General features: G+C 36.6%; 1 protein-coding gene across 1 annotated transcript in view; it reads right to left on the bottom strand.

The window, feature by feature from the left end:
- LOC127436176 (metallophosphoesterase MPPED2-like) overlaps nt 1–10,976 on the bottom strand; it is a 30,643-nt gene extending 19,667 nt beyond the window's left edge. The window contains exons 1-4 of the mRNA XM_051690175.1: nt 10,687–10,976; nt 9,616–9,846; nt 5,734–5,915; nt 3,543–3,768 (exon numbers count right to left, since the gene is read on the bottom strand). Of these exons, the coding sequence (XP_051546135.1) occupies nt 3,543–3,768; nt 5,734–5,915; nt 9,616–9,743 (536 nt within the window). The 5' untranslated portion in view covers nt 9,744–9,846; nt 10,687–10,976. The remainder of the gene's footprint in view (nt 1–3,542; nt 3,769–5,733; nt 5,916–9,615; nt 9,847–10,686) is intronic.
- Between the last annotated feature and the right edge of the window lie 1,691 nt (nt 10,977–12,667).

Here is a 12,667-nt window from a genome sequence, read left to right as displayed (position 1 = left end):
TTAAATTTTTCAGACTTTTACAGGAGTCATAATAATAGCCAATCATAATTTTTTCTTACCGATAAACATTATGATGGTCACTATTATAAACCTATATTGTTTTGTCCATTTTTTATTTATTTTTTTCACTCACACTCAAGCTCTAGAATTTTACATTTTCCGGACTTTACATAATTTTACATAAACTTTTAGCCAATAATGATAGCCGATCATTATTTTTTATCTTACAGATAAACAATACGATTGTCGCTCTTATAAATCTATACTTTTTTGTTTGTTATTTTTCTCTTTGTTCTCACTCAGGCTCCAGAATGTTCAATTTTCCAGACTTTTACATGATTTTACATTAAATTTTAGCTGATACCAATATTCAATAATTATTTTTATCTTACAGATAAACAATATGATTGTTACTGTTATAAATCTATACTGTTTAGGCTATTTTATTTTATTTTTTTCTTGTTCTCACTCCGGCTCCAAAATGTTCCATTTTCCAGACTTTTGCATGATTTTACATTAGATTTTGGCCTATATCAATAGTTGATAATTTTTCAGATAACAAAATGAAGGACACTCTTATAAATCTATAATGTTTTGTCTGTTTTTTTGTTTTTTCTTTCACTCAGGCTCCAGAATGTTCCATTTTCCAGACTTCTACATGATTTTACATTAGATTTTGGCCAATACTGATAGTCAATAATAAAAATATTTCTTTCAGATAAACAATATTATGGTTGCTATTATAAATATATATGGTTTTCTCCAGCCAGGTCTCCTAAGCAACCAAATTGGCCCGGTTGCTAGGGAGGGTAGCGTCACATGGGGTAACCTCCTCGTGGTCGCGATAAGTGGTTCTCGATCTCAATGGGGCGCGTTGTAAGTTGTGCGTGGATCGCAGAGAGTAGCATGAGCCACCACATGCTGTGAGTCTCCGCGGTGTCATGCACAACGAGCCACGTGATAAGATGCACGGATTGACTGTCTCAGAAGCAGAGGCAACTGAAACTTGTCCTCCGCCACCTGGATTGATGTGAGTAACCGCACCACCACGAGAACCTACTAAGTAGTGGGAATTGGGCATTCCAAATCTGGAGTAAAGGGGTTAATAAATAAATAAATAAATAAATAAATATTATATATATATATATATATATATATATATATATATATATATATATATTAGTTTTGTCTGTTTTTTTTTTCTTTGTTCTCACTCGGGCTCCAGAATGTTCCATTTTCCAGAATTCTACATAATTTACATTAGATTTTGGCCAATACTGATAGTCGATAATTATTTTTTATTTAACAGATAAACAATATGACGGTTGCTATTATAAATCTATACTGTTTTGTCTGGGTTTTTTTTAGTTTTTTGTTATTTGTTCTCACTCAGTCTCCAGAATGTTCCATTTTCCTGACTTCTACATAATTTGACAGTAAATTTTGCCCGATACCAATATTCGATTATTATTTTTATCTTACAGATAAACAATATGATGGTTGCTTTTATAAATCTATATATAAATTTCACCCATAACATGCATGATAGGAAAACATTTTTGTGAATATTAGTAGCATAGATTAGTAGTGAACATTAGTCTTTAGAAAAAGATTAAAAATACACTCCTTATATTTTTTTCTTCATTAATGTAATTTGTCTTTTTATAATAACACTATGTTATAATATCTCCAAAAAAAATGTTTTGTGCATGAACTTTTAATCGTGTTGCAGGTAATTGAGTCATAAGTGTCCCAACATTCAATGGATGGGAACCCTTGCCAGTGCCTGAAATCATGTTCACGATATACTGATTCATGACACATAGAGCAAGGGAGCAAGATGGGATGCACTCTTTATTATTCCAGCTAATAAAAAAATAAAAAAAGATTGGGGGGAGTGTTGAGACTTGTTTTAAAACAGCTAAGTGGCGCAAAAAAATAACACGCTTCACCTTTAAATAATTTAAATAAGGACTATAAAATTTAAGAATATTTTTCCTTGTCCACACTGAGCAACTGTCATGAATTTCCATTGACGCTTTACCATCGCCTTCGTCTCCAGGTGATAAACAGACCATCGTTTCACATTGCGACAATGCCCTCCATGCCAAACACTGTTAGACATCTCTCCACACCTGAAATCTAGCACAGCTCTGTCAGCTTCCCATGGGAAAGAGGGGGCAGAGTGGGTGAGGGGTTAACTCAGATAATGACCTGCTTATCAGATGGTGAGGTCACATTATGGATACCAATGTGTGATGACGGGTGTGTGTGTGTGTAAAAAGACAGCGTAAAAGAGAAAGGTAGAGAAACAATGATAGATGGAATGAGTGTGTGTGTGTGTGTGTGTGTGTGTGTGTGTGTGTATGTGTGTAAGTAACACTATCTGTAGCGAGAGAGGACATGTCTCATGTCCTCTGGAGCAGAGCACACAACTGTGTCTAGCATAACCCAGGTCTACAGAGGTCTCTCTGTTCATGGCCAGAAACAATCAGTCAATCTCAATGTATAGCCCAGCCATGAGAAATCATCCAAGACTTCATCACACAATAAATCTTATTTGATTCCAATAAATCAGACAAAGAATAATGTAGGTCAATCGGTCCATCTGTTACTTAACTAATGGACCTGACATATGTTGCATGTGGTTTATACATATACATCACTGATTGAGATTTATGGAGATTTATCAAATATATTAACACAGCTATGGATTCTACTTCAGCATAATATAAACAAAATAAATAAAGTCACCAAACAATGACGTCTGTTTGCTGCACTTAAACACTCCACGTCAAGCTTGGAAATATGTCTAAACAAAACAGATTTCATTTCATTTCCTAAATACTTTAGAGCAGTGTTTCTCAAACTTTTCAAACCAAGTATGATGTATGATCAAATCAGACTATCCAAGTATCACCTAATAACAAACATAGCCTGTTTGCAGCCAGTAAGAATGCTGGCTACACATTAGTCTAATGATTAGACATACACAGATATATTTAGTGTAAATAGATTTAAAACTAGAAATAAAACATGGAAAAACAATAACTATTTAAATTAAAATGTTTTTAATAAAAAAATTATGATAAATGTTGCATTGTTAATAAATTTATCTCAGGTAAGATAGGCTAGGTGTTAAATTTTATTGAAAGATACAAAGCCATATTTTATTTTATTTTGGTACAGTACCAAAAACTGTACAGTACTAATTAATCCTGCACAACAAGACCAAGAACGTATTACTAAAAGTAAATAGGCTTTTTTAATTTCATGTTAACGTTAAAGAAACATGGAAAATCTACTTTTACATTCTACAAAGAAAGTGATGGCCAAAGGAATTTTAAGTCATTATCCATAAACTAAACCTGGCTAAGCATTTGCCGAGGATATCTGATTCAAGTGTTTGTGATAAAGTGTTGAATAGTTTGTGCCACTGCATGGCATCTTTCAGGAAGCTGTAGCACAGAAGTAGGAACAAACTGACAATGTGATGACAACACAATGATGAAGACAACTAACGAAAAGACCGTGGAACTTACCAAGGGGCCCCATATATCCTGAATCCTTTAATGGTGACTTCAGAGTCCTGTAAGTACACACAGTTTGTAAGGAGGGACTGAACGTCGTCAAAGTCCTCAGACCTCAGCTTGGAGACTGAAGGGAAACGGTAGTAATCCTGCTTTATGAGTTCCGACATAAAGTCTTTGTCGAAGGTAAGTTCATGGTTTCCAGCGATGACAACTTTGTACTCATAAGGAAGACTACCTGTAAGAGGACACAGATAATGAGAATAACAGCTTTTAGAGGCAAACTTCTAATTTTGCTCCATCTTTATATGCACCATGGGGTCTTTGGCCTGAAAAAGGTTGAAGATTCCTGCTTCAGATAATTCCATAACATTTTTGATCAGAGTCAAGTCATTTTTATTTGTATAGCACTTTACAGAAAAGTATGATTTAACAAAAAAGAAGCTGTCATGTCTTAGTCATAATTGTGCGAAGTATTCGGGCTGTACAGTGAAATACAGTACAAGATAGTAATGAATTTATGGTTTACATACTGCAACAAAGGCTTTTACTATCCCAAGGCGAACTTACAACTCATCAGTTCACTGTGGCTGCTGCCGTTCGTAGGTGGCAGCATGATTTTGATTTCACCAGATAAACAATTTTTTTGACCTCTGCAAACCTAAAAGAACCTTTATTAATTTTATCAAAGTGAATTGCTGCCGAGACCAACAAGAGCAATCCGAAGGGCAACTATTACAGCCAACAGTTGGGCATTTTTCAATTTCCAATCTGACCTCCTTGACCTCCCAGTAACAGCAAAGATGTTCAGTCAGTACTTGCCAGAAATGCTGCTGATGAATCTTAGTTATAAGTAATAGTTCATCAAAAAGGTAAATACTGTCATCATTTAGTCACCCTGATGTTGTTCCAAACCCATATCACCTTCTTTCTTCAGTGGAACATAGGGCCCTATGATTTTCGCGTTGCGGAAAACACAGACAGAATCGTGATATCCAGTCATAAAAACTTAATTCACTATAAAACGCAGAATGATATACAGAATTTGACATATATGGGATGACCTTAATGTATAAATGCACAAATAATCAAATTAAAATCGTGATATGTCCTAGTGTAATGATTAAACCACAAAAGGCTCAGATTTACGGTCTGCATGAGGTGCACGATTCAACAGTAAGCGAATGTAAGAAGCCACTGCTTATACACTTACTGCATCATTAACATCATGTGCGCTCTGTGTGTGTAGTAATGACAAAGAGCAGAGCACTTTATTCACTGTGAAGCGTGTAGCACATGCAGACTTTATATTTATATAATTACATCATAGCCTTTTGCGGTTTAATAAGCACATTAGCCCATATAGCAAACTGCTTTTTTGGAGGTGGAAGTGAAGCCGTCAAAAACATCAGGTTTTCCACCAAAATAAAAGCTCCATTTAACTAGATGCATGAAATTGAAATAAATGCAACAGAAATATATTACTTCTGTATAGTAAAATTAATATTCAATGTAGTAGTAGTAGTAGTAGTAGTAGTAGTGATAATGATAGCACTGTATTTGATTAAAAAAAATATATAATTCTCCAATTTTGTGTTTTGGATTATGTGAGGATCAGTATAGATGCTCTTCATTTAATAAAAATAATGCAATGGTATTTTAAAAAGTAACTGTTCTGTTTTCATTTGATTAAAATTCTATAAATTAATTTGATTAGACATTTTTTTAATGATTCAATTTAATTAAACTTTAAAACCCAGAATTCAGAGAAATAAAATGGAAAAACATGCAATTTGGAAAAAGATAAAATTTATTTCATAGGGCCCTAGGAACACAAAAGCAGATGTTAGGCAGTATGTTAATCTCAGTCACCGTTCATTTTTTCCATACAATGAAAGTGAATGGTAACTGACACTGTCTTTCAGCATAACATCTCATTTTGTTTTCCATGGAAAAAAGAATTTCATACGGATTTGGAACGACATGAGGGTGAGTAAATTATCACCGAATTTTCATTTTCATAAAATTTTTGGGTGAACTATTCCTTAAAAGTTCATAAATTAACCCATTTTTAAATATTCTGACTTGTAGAAGTGTCTTGTAGAAGAAACATTAATATTAACTTCCTGTTTGAGAGATAGTGTTGTGACAGAAGGGGAAGGGGTTGACAGCACTGACGACAGGACTGATTTTGAAGACTTACCTAACCAGTCATTAAACTTCTTCACTTCAGAAGGGAGGCCGAGTTCAGTGAAGTCACCTGTATGAAGCAACACATCACCGAAAGGCATCTGGATTCCATCTGTCCTCGAGTGCGTGTCTGAAACGCAGACGAAACGCGTATGACCAACAGGCTTTGGTGCATCGTAGGGAAGTGGCTCTACCCTGTAGAAATAGAAAGCAAGTGTGTTCGTTTCGGGGGAAATACTTGTGCATTATTTGTAAAGATTATTAGTGACTGGTAGAAGAAACCAAATAAGAAACTGTATCTTTGCAATTTTCAAGATAAATTTGTCATGAAAAATCTAATTTTCCTAGATATTTTGACTTGAGAAAGCAATGTACTATAAAAATACACAATAACTTTTAGAACTCCCTCAAAACTTCCTCTCCAGTCCAAGAAGACCATGTATTAAATCTAAAATGGAAAAAATGCGTTGTTCCGAACTTCAGAAAGTTGCGAATGCACCTGTAAAGAGGTAATTTACATAGAAGTCTTAAAGGCAGCAAAAATGGCACGTTTAAACTAAGGGTCAAAGAGAGAGTGGAAAATGGTCATGTAAAACTACATCACAATACTTTTGGCACAACAAAAACTCGACTACCAATATACTGTAAGTGGAGTTCAGGGGAAAAAATAAACCAATTAAATAATGTTAGATATGACAAAATTGCTTTTCTTATTTGGTTTTAACATTAAAAGGATATTTTACCCAAAAATGAAAATTCTCTCATCATTTACTCACCCTCATGCCATCCCAGATGTGTATGACTATCTTTCTTCAACAGAACATAAAAGATTTTTAGAAGAATATTTCAGCTCTGCTCGTCCTTTAAATCCATAAGACTCCAGTGTAGGGCTGCACGATTATAGCAAAAATCATAAATGTCGATTATTGCCCTTGATATTGTAATCGCGATTATTAATGTCGATTAAAATATTAAATTACCGTGACGTCACAAAGCAAGCAACCATGCGGTTCTTCAGAGTAGAAGATTTAAACGGCGGATCGTAACGTGACAAACTCTCCCATTACAATGACTGCTGTCACTCACTGCAGGTTTCAGACCTGCATTTCGACGCAAGCTCAGTGATGCTCTGCACAATGTTCTGCACTCTTGCGAATGCTCTCATTAAAAACAAAGCTGTCTAATCAGCATAATAAATAAATTATTTACACCGCGTCTATGCCTTGATTAGAACAGGAGTGTTTTAATTTTGTGGTGTTGCTCATTTGCAGTGTATTTAACATCTACGTTCAAAGTGAGTGGTGCAATATGCAATGAATCCAAAATAATTCCAAAGTGCTTTTCGCTCTTATTCTACAGCTTCTTTTCAAGTGTCAGGTGATGTTTCTTCGGTATTAATTTTCGTGTGCCACTGCGAACAGAGGTGGAACTTAAGTAAGCATCTGGGCATTCAGACGGTTTAAAACTTGCGCATTAGGATCAGTTGTCATTACTGATAGGACGGAGGACTAATCTAAGCGGCACTGATTGGCCATTGCCATTTCATTGCTCAACAGACATGTTAGTGATTGGTTAGAATACTCAACCGCTGCAAAAACAAGTTGTAAATAGAAACCACTGATGCAACAGGAGCCGACTTAAATTGAACGCTGTAATCGTCAGTTTTCACAATTACATAATTGTGGCAGCCGTAATCGTAATCGCAATTAGTTTTTCCATTAATTGTGCAGCCCTACTCCAGTGGTTAAATCCATATCTTCAGAAGCCATATGATAAGTATGGGTAAGAAACAGATAAATATTAAAGTCCTTCTTACTATAAATATCTATTCATATCTGAAAGCCGCCTGTTTAGTTTCACTTTCACATCTGAAAGTGAAAGTGGAGATTTATAGTAATAAAGGACATAAATATTGATCTGTTTCTCACCCACGCATATCATATCGCTTTTAAAGATATGGATTAAACCACTGGAGTCATATGGATTACTTTTACTGCTGCTTTTATATGCTTCTTGGACCTTCAGACATATGGCCATCATTCACTTGCATAGAAAAGACCAACAGAGCTGATATATTCTTCTAAAAAACTCAGCAGAAGAAAGAAAGTAATACACGTCTAGGATGGTATGAGGATGAGTAAGTGATGGGAGAATTTTTGGGTGAACTATCCCTTTAACAATTATTCACATACAGGTTTTCACTAGTGCTATTTTCCTATGTTTTACATTAACATTCACTCAAATTTCTATATCAACCACATACACCTGGCAATAAAGAGCTCAAACAATTTTTTAGAATCTATAAGATTGGCATAGGTAGTAAATCTCACTTAAACTACTTAACAACAGGAGTTTAAGTTTAAATTGAAAGTGATTTGGCAAGAGGAACAAAAAGCAGTAGATGACAACTACATGAGCTTTCATAACACACATAATGATTTTTGTGTTCTTTGTCTATACCCTTAATTTAAGCATTCTATATGTGAATTCATATCATTCCTATAAATGTCCCCATGATATTAATGCCATACAGATAAATGAAGCTGTACTGCACATTTGTTGCCAAGAGTGCTTTGAATTAGTCAGGCAATAGAGTAAAATGACAAATAGCTGTTTTTCACACTTAGAAGCAATTCGATGGTACGTACATCCTAATGCTTTCCCTTTCCTAAGGCTGATGTACCTTATTGTGCACCACCATTAAGGCAGCAAAGGCTCTGCTAATCAGCCCAGCCCATTCTTCAATATCCACAACGGGCCTCATTATGCCATCATCAGCATCAGTCAATAGTCAGGTTTCTTTAGAGATGAGCTCTGACCCTGGGGTCAAAAAGCTATTGTTAAAGAGCTAATCAAGTCAACTAACCTTTAACCTCGCTTTGGTTAATAAGTACAAGAACATGAGACAAGTCTTACACTATATTTGCCCTAACATCTCTATTAGGATTATAAAAAAAACTGTAGGCACAAATTATTTTATTTTTAAAAAGAACTGATGTTATATATATACATAATCTACCATTGGTTTTTGGTCTGCGTTTAAGCTAAGAGATATTATTTAAACTCCAAACTTCCCAACTAAATCCTATAATGCACTTTAAAAAGACTCTCTGGCAATTAAGGCATCTGCTAATCCAACAGCCCACTTGGTTGATCATGCCAGATTAATCCTTACAAGAGTGATTGTTTTTCAGGCTTTGGCCAACTAAGTTTATTTTTATCCACAGAAGCACCAGGTTAGGCAGAATATTTGGCTGGGGGTGGGAGGCACAGTCAAAGGAATGGGAAAATATTAAATTCTGTCATCATTTACTCACAATTATGTTGTTCCAAACCCATATGATTTTCTTCTGCCTTACAAAAGGACATGTTAGGCAGAATGTTAGCCTCAGTCACCATTCACTTCCACTGCACCATTTTTCCATACAATGAAAACAAATGGCTAATAAGGCTAACATGCTGCCTAATGACTTCTTTTGTGCTCCACAGAAGAAAGCAAAAAAGTCTTACTGTTTTGGAACAACATGTGGGTGAGTACATAATGACAGAATTGCTATCCCTTAAATGGCTGTAAAAAAGGTTAATAGCCAGTTTAAAACTGGACTAGATTTACACAGTGTCATTATCTCAAACATCTGAACATTATTAAACCTTGTTATGCCCAAAAATTCTCATTAAGATGCTTAATCTGCAAATGCCGCAACAATATCAAGTTAAAAAGGTCAATTTAATTCATTACAACAGAAGTGAAACCGCAGGAGTCTCTCTGATCACCTGGTGGGCGAGACAGAGACAAAAGCAGCCAGATGTCCTCTCTGTCAGCATTCTGCCCTTTCCCTAATCAATCAATTAAATCAATATTTCAGTTACAGCAGCACTGTACACAGACACTCACATGTGGACGTGAGGGGGCTGGAAGCGGCTTTGGTTGATGTTGTAATGGGTGAAGGCCTGGGTCGGGTTGGAGCTGTACTCATCCACAGAGATGGTGATCTTCCCCTGGGAGGATATTCTGCGAGCCATGGCACCTCTGGTTTGGACATGAGCAGGTCACAACAAAACAGTGCCAATCCAGTAAGCAAGCATTTCTCGAGTGGACTCCCAAGGCTTGGTTGTGAGTCACCACCTACATAGACAACAAGATGCAAGCTCAAAATGTTAATGATGCAAATCCAAATACAGTTAAATAAAAAGTTACACAGTATGAGAAAAAATATGATCACATGATTTCCATCCACCTATGTTTGTATATTCTATGTATACATCTATATACACAGGAAAACAGTCTTGTTTTTATATGAATAGTGCCTACTCACTAAAGGGAGCTTAAGGATAAGGATATGCACTTTGATTGCTTTACGTAAAAAAAAAACTGTTCCAATCTTATACAGTATTCTCACAGTCTCTGGCGGGTTAACCTTTTGCCATAAACTTGAACTTTGGTCACCCTCCCTAGACGACTTCAGAACGGCCACATAAATACCACTTATGACCAATAGCTCGTGTTACACGGTAAGCTGGCAGGCTGACTCCATAATTATCTGTCAACAAAAGCCAGACTACTAAACTAGCCTCAGACTACACAGGGAAAGTCAGTATTTCCCCCTTCATTGTACAGGTTATGCAAAATCTGATCTGCTTGCTAAGAAGCAGCCGCTATTGATAGTAACATATCAAAACACGTTCATTCAAACTACACAAATAACCCATTTATTACCATATGCAGAGCAAGAGCAATTTTTACCACATAAAAGCCACGCGATCAAATATTTCTGCTTTCCATATAATTCGTTTATTCAGACGCGGCGCTATGCAGAAACATGAAAGAAACTTGACCGCGGGAAAATATTACAATGTATCCGAAGAAACGTATTTCCTTCGAACATGACAAGCAGCCACCTCTAACCCATTACCGCTTTGTGCCTCGCTATTTCTCCCCCAGCGACCTTCTTCTTCAAGAGTGTACCTTTTCTTTTGGCCCAAAATCGCTCCGGGGTTGTCCGCTGAAGTGTCAAAGACGACGGTCATCAGATATTTGGAAAGCCGTGAGGGGTTGAGGTCGCGGCGGCCGGGGCAGAACCTTCGACCCCCGGGGTCTCTCTCTCTCTCTCTCTCTCTCTTTCGCTCTCTACTAGCACTCTCACTGAAATGCGACAGACTAGGAAGGAGGGAGACTCAAGACAGAACAGCTTCGGTGTGGGAAGAGGGGGAGCCCGAGAGAGACGAGTGCAGTGAGTGCTTGCTGCCACTGGGGTCAGAGAGCACTCAGCACACACAGCGGTAGAACGCCGCTGTCACGTCGAGGGGAGAAAAAAACAGACAGCTATTGGGCAATACCTTGAACCGGAAACGCACGCGATAGGTCAGACAACCAATGAATTTGCCAATGTGATATTTGCATACACTTTACAATAAAAACGGTCAGTCAATTAGTAAAATGCTTGTATTTGCATTGGACATGGACTGTGTTTTTGTTATGACAACAGCTAGTCTATACTGGCCAACTTTGGTTTTATGGGCTAGCAGTACAGTGGTAGCATTTGCTACAGGACACACATTTTACATTGGACATCAAGTGGCGACTCAGCACAGTTTCACACAGTGCTTATTTATCTTAGAAAAGTCACAAAAATGTCCTGGAACTTAAAGGGATAGTGCACCCAAAAATGAAAATTCTCTCATCATTTACTCACCCTCATGCCATCCGAGATGTGTATGACTTTCTTCTGCAGAACACGAGGCAAAAAAGGGCAGATTTTTAGAACAATATTTTAGCTCTGTAAGTCCATACAATGCAAGTGAATGTTGGCCAGACTTTGAAGCTCCAAAAATCACATAAAGGCAGCATAAAAGTAATCCATATGACTCCAGTGGTTAAATCCATATCTTCAGAAGTGATGTGATAGGAGTGGGTGAGAAACAGAGCAATATTTAAGTCCTTTTTTTTATTTTATTTTTTTATTTTACTATAAATCTCCACTTTCACATTCTGAAAGTGAAAGTAGAGATTTACAGTTAAAAAAGGATTGAAATAATGATGTTTTTCACCCAAAGTGATTGCATTACTTCAGAAGACATACAGTATATTAAACCACTGGAGTCATAAGGATTATTTTTATGCTGCCTTTATGTGATTTTTGGACCTTCAAAGGTCTGGCCACCATTTACTTGCATTGAAAGGAAACACAGAGCTGAGATATTCTTCTAAAAATCTTCGTTTGTGTTCTGCAGAAGAAAGAAAGTCACACATCTGGGATGGCATGAAAGTGAGTAAATGATGCGAACATGTTCATTTTTGGGTGAACTATCCCTTTAAACATGAAACATGAATTGAGACATAAAAAATGTATTTTCAATGTTTTTCCTATCCTAACTCTGCATGATTATATGTAAGTTGCATTTTTGTTTTTAGTATTTTTAGAATTCATAATTAGACAGCTTTAGGCAACTAATTTATCATGGCAAACATACTCTCACCTCTTGACTGCTATAATGTAGTCCATCTGAAACTTTTGTAAACATCAAGTCTCATTAATACAACTGAAGTACCAGGATGAATATTATGTATTTAATTATTGAATTAATGTTGTGACAGTGATAAGGGAACAAAACCTGGATTTTCACTCTTCTTCAGACACGCTTATACACATTACCAAACCTTCGTTGGTGTGTATGAGAGCGAGATAGAGAGAGAGAGGCATTCTTTGAAGAACAGAGGGTGAGGGAGGCAGGGAAAAGCAAAGCTGAAAGAAAATTTCACTTCCATGGCAACCAGGCTGTTCAAGCTTCCGTGCCTTCTGTCATCCAGTTCTAAACTGACAGAGCCTGGCATCAACAGCATTGCTCTCTTGTCTGTACAGCTCAGGAGAGCAAGCATCAGATCATTACTGCTGTATACCATTCAGAGTCGGGCTGTATTGGTGTATTGGGATTGTTTGTGATTTGAT

Source organism: Myxocyprinus asiaticus, chromosome 46, assembly GCF_019703515.2.
Source record: "Myxocyprinus asiaticus isolate MX2 ecotype Aquarium Trade chromosome 46, UBuf_Myxa_2, whole genome shotgun sequence".
Taxonomy (NCBI): domain Eukaryota; kingdom Metazoa; phylum Chordata; class Actinopteri; order Cypriniformes; family Catostomidae; genus Myxocyprinus; species Myxocyprinus asiaticus.
The sequence above is the reverse complement of the archived record's forward strand: the minus strand, read 5'-3'. Positions and strand labels throughout refer to the sequence as shown.